The sequence below is a fragment of the Archocentrus centrarchus genome, chromosome 7 (assembly GCF_007364275.1).
Source record: "Archocentrus centrarchus isolate MPI-CPG fArcCen1 chromosome 7, fArcCen1, whole genome shotgun sequence".
In the NCBI taxonomy this organism is placed as follows: Eukaryota; Metazoa; Chordata; class Actinopteri; order Cichliformes; family Cichlidae; genus Archocentrus; species Archocentrus centrarchus.
In genome coordinates this window covers 5,064,265-5,080,486 of record NC_044352.1, presented here as the reverse complement: position 1 = coordinate 5,080,486, position 16,222 = coordinate 5,064,265, and the positions used below count along the sequence as shown (strand labels likewise).

General features: G+C 44.2%; 1 protein-coding gene across 1 annotated transcript; it reads left to right on the top strand.

The window, feature by feature from the left end:
- Nucleotides 1–887: 887 nt before the first annotated feature.
- Nucleotides 888–16,198, top strand: LOC115783807 (CXXC-type zinc finger protein 1). Its single transcript, XM_075074390.1, is given in 15 exon segments — nucleotides 888–1,011; nucleotides 1,014–1,102; nucleotides 5,528–5,739; nucleotides 5,814–5,914; nucleotides 6,906–7,048; nucleotides 7,358–7,513; nucleotides 12,173–12,349; nucleotides 12,431–12,532; nucleotides 12,615–12,832; nucleotides 13,660–13,867; nucleotides 13,962–14,072; nucleotides 14,488–14,537; nucleotides 14,617–14,713; nucleotides 14,831–14,983; nucleotides 15,063–16,198. Coding segments are annotated over 15 exon segments (2,088 nt in total). The 3' UTR covers nucleotides 15,210–16,198.
- Nucleotides 16,199–16,222: the final 24 nt, after the last annotated feature.

Sequence of the window (16,222 nt, the reverse complement as noted above, 5' to 3'; positions counted from 1 at the left end):
TCTAAAATAAACAATTCATTGAGTGTCCAGAGGTTAAAAGTGAGGATGCACCTGCACCAGTGAAGTCGACTCTTTCCCCAGTAGCGGCTGCCAAGAACAAACTGAGGGGGGCTTCCTCTTCATACCCGAGTGCTGAAGATCATCTCTGAAAGGAGAAGCACTCTAATATTTTATATTTTAAAAACAATAAAAATGTGTGCACGCTGAGTCACATTATTTATATGTTTTCTTCCTGCAGGCCAGAGAAACAGTTCCCGTTATCTCCTGAGAAACTTTCTGGTAATTGTGTTACTGCTGCAAAATGAATGTTTACAGACTGGATTCCAAAAATCTGAGCGAAACATCAGAAATCAGTTTTAATCTCACGTAATCCTGACAACAAACAAACAAAACATTTAACACGAGAAGAAGAGGTCCACCTGCCTTTCAGTGCACTGCCTCCATCCTCACTCACCTTCAGGAGGTAAAATGCTGGATTATTAAAGCACAGAAGTTAATCTCTGATTATCAGCTTCTCTCTCGATGACATGAAGATTGTTACCACCACATGAATCTTCTCAGTCCTGGGTCATTGCAGCTCACTGCACTCTGATACCTCTCTGTCAAAAATCTCTACACCAGGGATCATCAAATCCAGGCCTCGAGGTCCGGTGTCCTGCAGGTTTTAGATGTGTCCCTGATCCAACACACCTGATTCAAATGGCTGAATTACCTCCTCAGGATGCAGTCAAGTTCTCCAGAGTCCTGCTAATGACTTCTATATGTGACCCAGGTGTGTTGAAGCAGAGACGCATCTAAAACCTGCAGGACACCGGACCTCGAGGCCTGGGTTTGAGGATCCCTGCGCTACACCGTCAGTGACCCGGGTAGCCCGCATGTATGTCTTGATGCTGCAGCCTCCCCTCCAGCAGGTGGCGACACACATCTTCACCGTCTGTTTGTGTTCCGCCGTTAAAACTCCAGAGGAGGAAAACCATCGCGATGCGGGCACAAAGAGATTTTTGCAGATTTTTGTGAGCTTGTGAAACGAGCGGGAGGCTGCATCGTTACCCGGAGGGCAGGCTCCACTTCTTCTGTGAACTCAGCGCAGCGGCGGCTCATGGTGAGTCTGCGCTTTGTTTGTCATGTTGTAGTGATGGGGGGGAAGAGAGGAGCAGCTCCTTTTCCTCCATCCTGCAGCCCGACGCGGGGGTCTAAAATCTGCAGAAAAGTGAAGGGACTCTGGTTGAACCCGGGCGAGAAGAAGCTCCGCTCCTGCCCGCAGGTTAAAGCTGTGTCGGGTCTTAACGAGGACCGGAGACCGTTTGAGAGCCTTTTAAAGTCACATCAGCGGGGATTCAGGTGCGCGGTGGTCACGTGATACACGTCGACTTCAGGTAGACTTTCAGATCGGACAGGAGACTGACAGGCGTTATCAGTGACGTCAGCTGACAGCAGCGCACCAGCATGAGGATAAGTGTGTGTTTTTATAGTTTAAAGAAATCTGTGGTCCTCTGTCTGCAGCGAGAGTCAGAGGCACCAGGCAGGTTTCAACCGCTCGCTATTATAAGACAGTTTAGCGGTTTTTATTACATATTTAAACTTGTGTTTAGATATGAAAAAAACAGATTTGGGTTTTGTATGTATTGCCGTTCACCTTGCATTTGGTTCCCGCAATGAATTCATCATGCAAACCTGTAATAAACTAGGAGGATGCTGCACTCACTCAGAGATAAGAGTACACGTACAGTTATCCCACTGATGCTGAGAGGAGACAAATTCAGAGTGAACAATATTAGCTGTGGATTAAAACAACAATAAAAAAACATAAATAAATCATATTCAGGCACCACATGTGAAGTTTCTTTTGCTTGCAAAGGCCCCTGGGAAGTGTAACGTTTGGTTTAATAAAAATAAGAAGAGGGTAAGGGTTGGAAAACTCAGGGTCGGGGTGCATCTCACTGCAGGGGGTCTTCAGGCTGAATCCTCCTGTGGTTCCTGCGCTGAGAGAGTTACACACCTGTACAGCATTAATGTGATAACATACATACACAGTTTTAGGACACCTTTTAAGTATTCAGTGTAATCCCCCCGTTTAGACTTATATGATTATTCTTTCAGAGCTGGTGTCACATTTTAAACTCATCTCGTGTTTTCAGTCTCATTGAGTCATCCAGCTTCCCTCAGCTTCTGCCATCAGCTGAGCTGTAACATCACAGTCAGCAGGACAGTGAGGGGGAAGTCTCAGATGTGCTCTCTGACTCTTTATTTATAGCCTTATATCACAAAAACAGCTGTTTCCCTGATTGTTGTGTAATTGTCATGTTATCACTCACACTGGACACCTTTGTGTGAACAGACCGGACAGCTGCAGGCCATGAAGTTATATTTAGCTAATATTTCACCTGATCATTCCGGCAAAAAGTCACATTTTGAAGCCTTTTTTTATATCTTTTCATAATGTTGGGTGAAAAATAATTTACAATCAATTAGTTGTTAATATTACATGTTTGCTAACCTAATCTGGCCTCAAATTTGGTTTACATGTGCTGATAACATCTCACCGCTTAAAATGCATCCCAGACGTCTGTGCTGCTGAATCTCTGTGGTGCAGCTAGCACATGTTGCTAACTTTAACTACAGCGGGCTCCGCGGTCGCCTCTGCTGTAGAAAATGGTCCATTGGAGTGAACAGAGATGATGCGACTTTCACTATTCGAGGGCTCCGTCTTAGAACAAGTCCTGGTTCTGCAGGTCCAGCCGAAGCTCCTGAACCTTATCTTCTGTGGTCTGCACAGAAAAAAAAGACAAATTTTCTTCCTTTATATTGTTCAGTCATAAATAGATCAAGTGAGTCTCTGTGTCCTGGTTTTGTCTCTGGGCTCTGCGTTAATCCAGGTATTACAGTGTATTAAATAAAACAGCTTTTAGTTCTCCAGTGGTGTAGTGGTTAACGCTTTCCCTTGGCAAGCGACAGGTTGTTGGTTTGAATTCCAACAGAGACACTGATCTCCTCTGGGGTTGTGTCAGGAAGGGCATAAAACATGTGGAGCTACACACTGTGGTGACCCCCCTGTGGGAAGGGAGCAGCCGAAAGTAGGTTTTAGTCCTGAAAGGGGTCTAATGAGATCTAGATTTTTAAAATATTTTCCAAATAAAAGCAGTCCTGGAGTCTCGGTAATAATCTAGCTCAGGTTGCACAGGCCCAGGTGGAGTGGGTTTTGGTCTGGTTTGGTCTGCACAGAAAAAAGTGCCGCATTTCCCTAAATCCAGATTTTCTGTTCCAGGTTCCTCAGGAGCAGGTTTGAGGGCTCGTCCTGATTTCGTGTGTCCTGCCTTTGTTCTGTTTCCATGTGTAAAATAAAGATTTTACAAACCTAAAAATGTGGACATGGTCTGAATGGAAAAATCTTTTATTTACATTTTTTTGTCAAGATTGTGGTCTTTAAATCTAGTCTGAAAATCTAGTTCAGGTTTAGCAAGTCTGGATTAAGCCATTTCAGTGGCCTGGTTTTGTATCTAGACTCTGGTCTTTAGGGCAGCCGGGTTAATCCAGGTGTTACAGTGTGGGTAAAGTGTATTACAATATTAGAAATATATAAAGTGGGCAAATACATATAATCCCAATTCTAAAAAAGTGGGTGTGCTGTGTCAACTGTAGAGAAAAACAGAATATGATGATTTGCAAATCTCATAAACCCAGATTTTATTCACAACACAGAAAATATGGAAATGTTTAAACTTAGGAAATGGACCATTTTAAGATAAATATTAACTCAGTTTGAATTTGATGGCAGCAAAATGTCCCTGTGACAGGGCCGTGTTTGCCGCTGTGCAGCATCCCCGTCTTTTAGCGACCGACCGTAAACATCCGGGAACTGAGGAGAGCGGCTGCTGGACTTTTGGGAGAGGAACGCTGTCCCGTTCTTGTCTGATGGAGGATTCTAGCTGCTCGACTGTGTGGGTCTTCTTTGTATTTTTGATTTCATGATGCTCCAGATGTTGTCAGTTGGTGAAAAGTCTGGCCCGCAGGCCGGCCGGTGCAGCACCCGGACTCTTCTGCTGTGAAGCCGAGCTGTTGGAATAGATGCAGTGTGCAGTTAGCGTCGTCTTGCTGAAACATGGAAGGCCTTTCCAGAAAAAGACATCTGGATGGGAGCTTCTCTACAACCTGTCTGTTTTTAGCATTGATCGAGCAGGCTGCCAATGCACCCCCCACCCCACCACCACCATCAGAGATGCAGGCTTTGAACTGAGTGCTGATAACAAGCCTGATGCTTCATTTCCTCTTTTGTTTGGAGGATGTGGCGTCCATGTTTTCCAAAAAGAATTTCAGATTTTGATTCGTCTGACCACAGAGCAGATTTTCACTTTGCCTCAGTCTGCATCAAACGAGCTTTGGCCCGGAGAAGACAGCAGTGTTTCTGGGCCTGAAGATCTCGGGTATCCAATATTGATTTTTTTTTTTTTTTTTTTTTTTGCAGATTGGAGGACCTCTGCCCATCTTCATACCTGAGCAAGTTACTCACCTGTTACCAGTTAGCTTTAGTAGTTGCAGCAAACGTTGAGCTGTTTTACATGAAATTGTAAAAATCCCTCAGTCTAAAGAGTTGATATATTTTCTACTGTGAATAAAATCTGAGTTCATGACATTTTCAAATCGTATTCAGTTTTTATTTACAGTTTACACAGCTTAAAGATTAAAGATGAAAACTCATCTGAAACACAGACTTGAACAAACAGGTGCCTCGTTTTAGAATCATATATTGAAACTTGCACAACAATAAAATAAATCAGGGTATGAAGTTCTGTCTTAGTCTAAATTTATCACTGATGCTCATCGGGGAAACACAAAGATCCTCCTGCTGTCAGTGCTCTCAGGTCTGAGGGATCCTCCAGGAATGCTGATGCATTTTCCAGAGAACCGTTTGGTCAGTAAGCGATGATTTCGTACCTGTTTACGTTTAATCTAGAATGCCTCCTGCTCTGGAGCAGCTTATGTCTGTAGCAAAAGAAATGAGCCACTTTTGTTGTACAGAAAACCCAGAGTTAACCCCAAAGTTAGCTGGATAAGCCCAAATCCTGCTTCGTAGTGTAGGCCTCTGGGTTAGCTGATCCTGAATCACCCAGCCGATCTTTAAGCTTTTAATCCACCCTTTCAAGAATGAGCCCCTTGTCTGACTGCGCTGAGTGGTTTTATTTCAGTCGCTAAGCTAAAATCTTTGATAAAGGTTTTTAAAAAACGTCCAGCAGTGCGCGACGAGCTCCACGAGCAAACAAAGGCGGGCATGCCTTTATCTACACCTGCTCAGGCAAGCACCAGATAGGGTAGTCTGCTGTTGCTACACGCAGCTTTGCAGACTGTGATGCCACCGGGGTGGGGGGGCTCTCGGAGGGCTTCTTGTTGCTCCTCTGCCATGATGAAGGTAGAAGACAAAATAGAGACATCAGAACTTCTTTGTAGTGGAGTAAAACCGAGTGTTTGCACTCGGTGATTCCTCAGATGCTAAATTCTTTGCGGTTTTGTGTATTTCTTATTTGTTTATCAGTCTGAGGAGGCTGCGGGAGCAGAGCAAGGCCCGGAGGAGGAGGAGGAAGAGGGGGGAGGAAGAGGAAGAGAAGGAGGAGAAGTGGAAGGAGGTGAAGAGTGCGACGGAGGAGGAGGAGGAGGAGGAGGAGGACGGGCCGGGATTGCCATGGACACCATCAGCGCTCCAGTTTACTGTATCTGCAGGAAACCAGACATCAACTGCTTCATGATGTAATGCACTTTATTTGTCTGTAAACAATAAACAAACAAACACAGCATTTAACCCGAACCTGTCTGTCTGTCAGAGGCTGTGACAGCTGTGCTGAGTGGTTTCATGGAGACTGCATTGGAGTTTCAGAGAAAGCAGCCAAAGCCATCAGAGTGTGGTACTGCCCGCCCTGCAGAGGTCAGTGTCCCTCCCCTCTGACTGTGTCCGCTCAATTTCTGTTTGCAGGCAGTTCAGGGATGATTGGCTCAGGCAAAGGAATAATGAACTACAGTAACTGATCTGTGGAGAAATAACACCGAAAACACATCAGATCTCACTGTAAAAAAAATATCATGCTGCAAATCTATACTGTATGGACTGGGTAATGAGTTAGGAATCAAAGGACGCCACATTGTTTGATGGAAATGAAAATGATCAACTCCCCAAGAGAAAAAGTGATGCAGCAGGCTAGTCCATTTTGCCAAAATGTAATTGTAGGAACTCAAACTGGTACTCAGTAGTTTGTATGGCCCCCATTTGCTTGTATGCATGCCTGACAGTGTTGGGGCATGCTCCTAAAGAGATGACGGGTTTCTTGGACCGTTCGATGTTGCTCATTCTGGTGATGGTTAGTGTTGCTCTTTCCATGCTCTTCTGGGCCACTGCTTCCTGTCCTGTTGTTTCATGAGGGTCCATATGCTCCATGTGTCATTGCTGGCAAACTGACTGTTCTCTTCAGGCGCATTGGTATTTTCTTCTCTTTCAGAAAGTTGCTTTATTCACCAAACCGTCTCCATCCTGATTCTTTCATTTCCTGGTGTTGGCACTCTTCTCCGTCTATCACAACTCCTTTTCTTTGACGTCTTCTTGCTATCTTGCTGCACATGATCTTCGTTTTCATCTTTCTTCTCATTAAAAAGAGGAGAAGACTGGATGCTTTTTTTTTTTTTGAGCAGTTGTATTTGAGATGAGAGAAACAAGTTTGTACGAGACAGCCAACATGCTGTCTTTCACTGAATGCCTGATCAAAAAGGGCTGATTTCCTTTGAAGCAAGATGTTTTTTTAACTACGGATCCCATGATGCTTCTCTAGTAGAGTGCCAGAATAAAAGTTTAGAGCAGAGTTGGTCCTCTTCTGTTTGTGAGGTGTTTTTAAAGCTGTGAAGTCTGCGCTCTGTGTCGTCTGCAGACAGAGACTCATCTCTGGAGATTAAATACCGTCAGAAAAAGACGAAGGAGGAGAAAGAGTCGGAGCCAGAGAGAGATTATAGGACTGACGGGGATGGAAGCTCCACCCCCCAGCAGAAGACTGACAAGAGGCGGGGCTCACAGGTACTCAGCGCTGTGGTCAGGCTTACTTCCTGTGATGACTTAGATCTCAGTTTTACTCTAACAGTTTTCAGCTTTTTCTTTGACCTGATATTTTAGCTGCTACAGTTTGAAGTGTCTTAACCTTCAGATGCTTTCTTTCATTATCCAATAACTAACAATTTTAGCTGCTTTTACTTCTGAATCTTCAAACTTTTAACCCCTTTAAGTGCTTCAGATGATGCTCCAAACCAAATCCAGGTTTTCGCAGGACGCTCTTCGCTCCGCTTTAGTTTCCTTTGCTTTTATTTTGCGTGTTGTTCGTTTTCACAGATCAAGCGTTCGGCGAGGATGTGCGGCGAGTGTGACGCCTGCCTGAGGACCGAGGACTGCGCTCAGTGCGACTTCTGTAAAGACATGAAAAAGTTCGGAGGCCCAAACAAAATCAGACAGAAGTGCCGCCTCCGGCAGTGTGAGGTCCGAGCCCGGGTACGTGAGCTGATACACTTATCCCTCTGTAGTCACAATAATGAATATTGTCCACACGATATGGTCAGAGTAAGAAGAGAAGTACAGATGTACAGCTGAGTCTTGTCCTCTCGAGGAGGCTCTTCTGTGTAGTTTCATGCGTTTGCGGAGCGGCTGTTTGGTTTCTGCAACGTAGAGGTCCGAGCTTGTTTGTGTTCAGGAGTTTTGTTCTTGGGATGAACCAGTTTTTGTCCTGTTGTGTGGCTCGGTCTCTAGTATCCTGGGATGTCGTGCTTGGAGAACATTCTCCTGAGTTTCTGTGACAAACCTGCCTCATGAGGGATGACAGCGCTGCTGTTTGTCATTCTTTCTCCCTGGTTGGTGTCTGACCTTCTTTTCTGTGCAGCTTCACTGATTTGATGAAAGTCCAGTTGGGATAACTGCGTGTTTTAAGAGCTTTCTTTAAATGTGTGTGTTCAAAAGGACCAAAAAAAAAAAAAAAAAAAAAATCCTGTGTCTTTAACTGGCTGATCCCACTGCTACCACTAAATGCAGGAGACTCGCAGTCAAAGTACAGACACAGGTGTACTGTTGAAAGCTGGGTTTTTATTTAACCCGGGAGATCACAAAGTCATAGAAAACAAACAAAGGAAGGAAAAAGTCCGGGTTAGCAAATAGCTGGGTCTATAAAAGAGGTCAGCTAAACAGAAGACTGCTCAGAAAAAGCTAACAAAAGAAGAACTGGTCAAACCAGATGAGCAAGAACTGAACATAGCAAAGCAATGCACTATAAACACAAAGGGGAAAAAAACCACAGAGACAATAACTAAACTCAGTACAAAGAACACCCCCCACCCGACCCCCATGCTGTCACAGCAAGTGGTTCGGTCCATTTGTTAATCCCTGTGTATTTTAACCAGCTCCACCCTCCGTTTCCTGGTTTGTTCAACCAGGAAGGGCCGAAGCAGCAGACAGGTAACCCAAGAGACTGAGAAAAAGCAGTTAATGTTGCTTATCTAAGTCAAAGCTGAAACAAAACAGATATGCACACCAGCCTTCTGATCACGATGTAGTTTCATAAAGTGTTAAACTAACCAACTAATCGTGCTAAATATAAATTACAGTACCTCAATAACTGCTAGAAAAATGACCTTTTAATATGTTGATGATGCAGGAGAATGTGAGATCATAAATGTACGTGTTTGCATGTAGTTAGAGGATGAATATTACAACATTTTTATTTCAGGTATTTTTGGTTCAGCATGTTTAAAAGTTTTGCTGTTAATTGACTTTTTGGTAGTAGGGCCGAAGCATCTACAATCTTTAGCATTTACAGAATTCTCCCATAGATCCGAATGGCTGTCAGAGTCCTTCTAGACCAGGGGTGGGCAATTAAGTAGTTAAATTACTTCATGTGCAGATTAAAAAAAATTTTTTTCTTGTTCAGGGAAAGAAATCTACTCTGTTTTGGGACTAAGTGCAGGTTCAATGTCTAAGGAGGAAATGTGAAGGACAGTGGACAGGTGGTCACTGAGGGAGCATCTGGATCTTTGTTAAACTTCATCACTGGGAATGTTTGTTCATATATGAATGTAGAGCCAAAGAGAACCACCACCTTCTGAGCACGTCTCCTTATGTGTGCAAAGTTCTCCTCTTTGGGAGAAGAATAAACATCCAGCAGTGATCCTGACTTGAAGTGCTCTGCAGAGAGTGACTCAGCCTGGTGAACATCACTGGATGCATTACCCACACTGCACGTGGAGGGAGATGAAATCATGTGCATTTCACTCTCAGCTGTTTGGAAGTCTTCAGATCCCCTTGAAAACTCGTCATGCAGGGCTCCTAACATGTACCAGTACCAGCTGAGGTGATCACCTGATGATATGGCTTCTTTTGCTGTTGGCATGTGAGCAAGAATGAAAGCCTTCACCAGGCTTTATATTTCATTTTCAAATATGCTCTTGCCTTGCAGTTTGGTATTTAGTTCATTTATTAGTGCAGCAAATTCAAGCTCTGTCTTCCATTCTGCACCTGAGAGCTCTGGAATGGCCTCCGTTCTTCCCAGACTCTTTGTAGCACTGTGCTCAAGCTGAGCTGCCTGACAGCTGTGTGGTAGCCTGTGTCACCATGTGCAGTCTCATGCTCCTCCAAAAGTCTGTGATTCAGTGCTCCTGCCCTAATGAGGTTAACTGTTTTAGTTACAACATTAACAACACGGTTAATTTTTAGCACTGGCTTACACAACACCTCCTGGTGGACGATACAATACAAAAGTACCAATTTCAGGGTTCTGGGCTCATCATCTACTTCAAAACTGATGGCTGTCAAATCTGCCAGTTTTTCTCATATCAGCCCCAGACTATCCAATCATGCAGTTACCTCTGAACAGATCACTCCCAGTTGTAGTCTCCTTCATTGAGTGCAGCTGACAGCTCCTCTATAATCTCAAACTTTATCTCATGGACAGACATGAGTAACTGGGCTGTGTTGTGGGGCTTCCATCCAGAGCCAAGAAGAAAAAGCCAAAATAGTCCACTTTGTTTTTCAGGTGACGTTCCAGATCCTGCAGTGACTTTAATCTGTCTTGGTACAGTTTGCCTGCAGAGGGGCACATTCTCAGTCCACCACACCATCTTTGATAAACTCCCTATCAGAGGATGGCTTCCTGTTTTGCTGGCAAAGGTTCAGACGCCCGTTCCCGCTCTGCATCACTCAGCTTCTTGTATTTCTCTGCGTGTTTAGTGTTTGAACAACGATTCAAATTGTAATGGTTAAACACAGCAGTCTGCCCTCCACAAACTAAACACATGGCTTCACGTCTTCATTAAAAAAATAAATACTAGTCCATGTCTTGTTAAAAACTCTACATTCAGTATCAGTCTTTATTATTTTTAATGTAAACTCTTTCAGAGCTAGCACATTCATACAAATGTACTTTTTTTTTTTTGCCTTCAAAGAAAAGTCAGAGTTATATTCCCACCCAAATCAGTGAGCCATTCTTTAATGGGGTTTGGTGTTTGATGGCTGAAATGATGCACACTTTTTTTTACATTTGAATGCTAATTTCCCACTGACCTCACTCTTCAGGAACAACCAATGGGCTGGATGTGCCCAGGTCTGCTCTAGAAGCACCTCTCCACTTGGCAGCCATCTCGAAATGCCTCCGAGCATTTATTTGGATAGTTATTTTGAAGGTTTTTATGTTTTAAATTTAATTTCAGTGGTCACTGGGATAGAAAAAATGCTCATATAAAATCATTGTTCAAACATGAATTAAAAAAAAACGCTCAAAGTTTGCCAGCTTTGCCGCAGGAATGAAAATTTCTGCCACCGTTTCTGCTGTTACACGATTCTCCCGTAGTTTTCAATTCAGGATTTTCGGGATTCTTTGAGTGCCGTGTAAAGCATTAAAGTAATTTGATTGGTCAGTAAGACTAAAAGAGTGACGTCGGTTCAGAATGTATCTAATGCACCTCCGAGCGTCAAGTTCTGGAATTTTGCTGATAATTTTCTGTTCATGGTTTTCCATCCCTGTCAGTGGTTATCATAGTGCCAAGCCTGGTTTGTGGCAGGGTGTCTGTGGGGTGAGATGCACACACTGAGGAGAGCTGGAGAGAAGCAAAGTAGCAGCTCATCTGATTTTTAAAGGAGACTTGTTGTTTCCAGCTCCATATTTTTGTTTGGACTATAGAAGTTTCCCGTGTGACATCGTGTGTACAGTGCTTGAGAGTTGTCCACCATATTGGATGTGATAAACCCGTCAGTCACAAGAGAAAAATGTGGATTCCCTGACTGGTTGGCTGGTGTTTTCTGGAGGTTTCTGGCTACGTGAAATAGGTTGCAAAGAGTGTGCTGCACCAAAAATCTCCTTGTGATTACGTTGGTTGTTAGCAGATTGCCACGGTTGCTGTGGCTGACTTGTCTGCAAACACTTGACAACTACTAGCCAAGCAGTAGTAAAACTTCAAAGTAAAAGTTGTGCCACAGTGCTGCAACAATACGTTTCAAGAGGAGCAGCTTTTACTTTGAAGCCCAACAGTCTTCTGTCCACGCTTGTGTCACACTTTTTACAGTTTTACTGTTTGGAGAATAGTTGGCAAGCGTTTGCAGATAAGTCGGCATCTTCCATGCAAACTATGGGCAACCATGACCTCATTACTTTAAATTTAGCTGTTTTAGTGTGTTTTAATATGAGCGTTCACTATTTTGACAGTAGGTATATACTGTTGCTGGACAGCAAGAAGGTTCATGGTTCGAGTCGTGTCTGGGTCCTTTCTTTGTGGAGTTTGCATGTTCTCCGTGTGCCTCGATGGCTTCTTCCCACAGTCCAAAGACGTACATGTTAGATTACCTGGTGACTCTAAGTTGACCGTGGATGTGAGGTGGATAAAAGTGGTTAAAGTGTATAGAATCAAGTTCTCTATGAGTGTATGGTTAAGAATGTTGATAAAAAGACAAACATTAACAAGAGGAGCCTATGGAGAATGTAGAGAATGTATAGAGCTCTTCTTGTAAAAGCAAATGTTTAGCACAACAGTGCATTTGGGTCATGATTCTGATGCTAAAACTGCCAGACATGACGGGCTTAAAAAAGAAATATATATTTATGTATATTGATTGAAAACATTTGTTATCACTGTATTGATGATACCGTTTACTGTGCTTATTTTCTCTGAGCAGAAAATGCTTCGGGTCAGAGATGAGGAGATGAGTCGCAGTGGTGCCAGGGGGCGGAGCTTGTCAAGAAAAGGGCCAGGGCATCATACTGAGGAGGAGGAAGATGATGATGAGGAGGGTTTCAGTGAGAGCGAGCTCGAGCTGTACGAGCAATACAAAGCTGCCGGATACAGAGACCTGGTTAGTGTGTGAGTAAGTGTTTTCAACCGATCAGCTGCCAGACAGACACTTCCTGTGTGGATGACAAGTCTTCCTGTTTAGGTGTGGCACAGCGAAGAGGACGATGCTCAGTCCGACTCTCTGAGGAAGAAGGCGGTGAAGGTGAAACATGTGAAAAGACGCGAGAAGAAGCTGGAGAAGAAGGTGAGGGCGGTTACATCACCTGACCACTGATGTCACTGATGATGTCACTGAAGATGTCACTAAAGCGCCTGTCCTCCCGCAGAAGTCCGTGTCTGTACCTAAAGAGGAGGCAAAGCCTCGACGCCACAAAGTGAAGCAGCGTCACAGAGAGCGTGTGCGGCACAGTGAGCGAGCAGGGGAGGGTGGAGCTAAAGAAGTAGGCGGAGCTTTGAGGCAGTGTCTGGGTCCAGGATGCATTGAGCCGGCGAGGGCGAACTCTAAATACTGCTCTGAGGAGTGTGGCATGAAGCTCGCCGCCAAGTGAGTCTGAGATCACCTAAATGTTCACGTCAACACAGCACGGTCCAACATGCAGAGACCACCAGCAGATTTCAGAACTGCTGAATTTGGAAAGTTTGTATCAAGACTCTTTTCAGACCTAAGTTATAACCGCTAAGTTAGCTACCGTATCTGATTATGCCATGTTGATGTTGATGCCATTAACCATTTTACTCATGTAAAAAGAAGTGCGTGTTATTTGTTTAAAACCCAAACCGGCAGTTTAATCCTTTCCTTGTCCTTCCAGAGGTGAGATGCTAACATTGCTGCCATTGTTTATTTTTCTCTTAAGTCACTTGGCTGTGCAGCAGCTCTCTGAAGGTGAGACAGGTTGTAAATTTAAATTTGACCAACCTCCCTTTTGAGGTCTTGTTCTCGGACATGTCCTGACAGCTTCCAGCTTAGCTGCTATGTGTAGATCTCTCCAGTTCTGACTACTTAAGAGCATCATCTCTGACGATTAAAACTGGGTCTCTTAATTACTAACAAGCAGGAAAAGCCCACAGTTCCTGAGCCTGAAAGCAGCGCGTCGGGTGAGGATTGAGCCCAGGAGCTTGCTTATCAGTTTTTCCAGCACCTGGTTGTGGTCTGTGTACTCCCAGGGTGAGACTGTCACTGCAGAGTTCAGCTGTAACTTTCTGAAGCACTTGAGGCAGAACATTCAGGAGAAACAACCTGACCAATCATAATTCATAATTTGCTTCTTCAAAACCGGTACATAAGATGATCCAGGTTTCTGAAATTTGTGCAAACAGTCGGGGTACTTAAAGCCCACGTCTTCTTATATAAAACTCGTCTCTGTCTCTCAGTCGTATCTATGAGATCCTCCCTCAGAGGATCCAGCAGTGGCAGCAGAGTCCCTGCATTGCAGAGGAGATTGGGCGCAGACAGCTGGAGCGGATCAGGAAGGAGCAGCAAGCGGCGAGGATGCGTCTGACAATGATGGAGAAACGCTTCCACGAGCTCGAAGGCATCATCGCCAACGCCAAACTGCAGCAAGTCCAACAGCACGAGGAGGTCTGTGGTAACCAGAGCCCCTCAGTGACACTCAGCCTATACCGCCATCTGCTGTTAGTTTGTCTGATCTGCCTCTCTCTGTTCGTCTCTGCAGGTGACTGAGGGTGACGGTGATGACACAGACTTTCAGATCTTCTGTGTTTCCTGCAGTCACCCCGTCAATCCGAAGGTGGCGCTGCGTCATATGGAGCGCTGCTACGCTAAGGTCAGTTTAAAGAAACAGGAAGCGTGTCCACCCAGGGTCTGTACTGGACATGAATAACTGCCACCTTAATGGGGTGAACACAGGAAGTCAATAGCAGTGATGTGGCACCAAAGGCCATAGAAAGTCAGTGAAATTCAGTGACAGCAGGCAAAGTTCCCTTTAAGAGATTATTGATGTAACGTAGCAGCCCTGAGGTGCTCCAGATTTAACACACTGTTGGTCTGGGTGTGCACATGAAGCCAGGATAATAGGAAGCATGTCAGATTTATGACAAAATAGCTAATGTAACATCCCCTAGCATTACAGCCAGTTGTTAGAGGTCCATGTGCATTGTGGGTAATGTAGGCACCAAGTGGAATTAGGATGTTAACACTGGAGGACTGTTAAACCTGATCTTCCTCTCTTTGCCCAACAGTATGAGAGTCAAACATCGTTTGGTTCCATGTATCCAACACGCATAGAGGGGTAAGACCACACATCATTTTCCTTTGCCTTCACTTCTCTCTCTATTTATGCCTCATCTCTGCCTCTCTGTTTCTCTCAGAGCCACCAGGTTATTCTGCGATGTCTACAACCCTCAGAGTAAGACGTACTGTAAGCGGCTGCAGGTTTTATGTCCCGAACACTCCAGAGATCCAAAGGTTTGTTTATGTCTGCAGGAAACCAGTTATGGCCACATCAGGGCTTTTAATCTGCTGCTTTTTTCCTCCTTATTTCTCAAACTCTGGACTTTTTGGTCTCCTCGTGTCCTGTTACAGGTCCCAGCAGACGAGGTGTGCGGGTGTCCTCTGGTCAAAGACGTGTTCGAGCCAACCGGCGAGTTCTGTCGGGTTTCTAAGAGGAAGTGCAACAAGCATTACTGCTGGGAGAAACTTCGCCGCGCCGAAGTCGACCTGGAGAGAGTTCGAGTGGTAACTCTGTTCAAACAGACTTTATTCACCGCAGCTTCAGTAACACTGAGACTTTTCTAACTCTTTGTCTCCCTGTCAGTGGTATAAGCTGGACGAGCTATTCGAGCAAGAGAGAAATCTGAGGACCGCCATGACCAACCGAGCCGGTTTATTGGCTCTGATGCTGCACCAGACCATCCAGCACGACCCAATCACCACTGACCTGCGCACTGCCAAGGACAGGTAGACAGGTGGAGGCAGGCGGACGTGTTCCAAGATGAGTTTAACTCTTCTTTGTAGTTGTAGTGTGCAAATAATTGCATTGTGGGAAGCAGAGTCAGAGTGACATTTCATTCACCAGTGAACAAAAAGCAGCAGAGATTCTGACTCAGGACTATAAAAAAAACAAAAAAACTGCTGTTATATTTCATATTCACACTACAAATGTAGATAATCTGAGATCTTACAATCCACAGGCGTACCACCTCAGCTACGTGGGCACTTCTGTCCTCACTGTGAGAGTTTAGACAAGTTGGGGATATCTGGACACACAAATATGATCAGATTTGATCGTGAATCAGCCACAGGGTCTACATGAGCTGCTCATGTGTCCTTGTCCTCCTCAGAAACCTGCTCTCATTCAGTTTAACCTACAAGTATTACACTAGCCACATCCGACCAGTCGGAAATGTGACTGTGCTGCGGAAATGTGGCTTGAGATTGGTGATGAAACACTACATGTCCACTAAAGATATGCACATTTTATAAATATCTGAAGTCAGTTTTGTTACAGGTCATTCTTTCCTGTTTCTTTTCACAGTACGAGCCTGTCGTCGTTTAGATAAAACTTGTGTAAATATTAGCGTAAACTTTCTCCCTTGGATCATGAAGCAAAGTAAACGCAGAAGGGAAAATCAATTGAGCAACAAAAGGTGGATTCTGTCACCTGATTGGCTGTTGCTTCAGACTGAATGAAGAAACAGCCAGTTGGGTAACATTAGGAAAATTACTTTTAAACAAAAATAATAAAGAAAGAAAATAATAAAAAGAAAATAATGTCCCGATAAGGAACTCCTCTCTCGTTGTGAAATCTTGTTTGTATGATGATGTGCTGAAACTTTTCTGTGTGACTTTCATTTTTCTCAAAGAGGAAAGGCTTTGTTTTGATCTTGATGTCTCTTTTTTTAATAAAATGTTTTTATCCTCATTGTTATCGATCATGTTATTGTTTGTTTAAAACTTTGTTCCAATAAAGTTTGA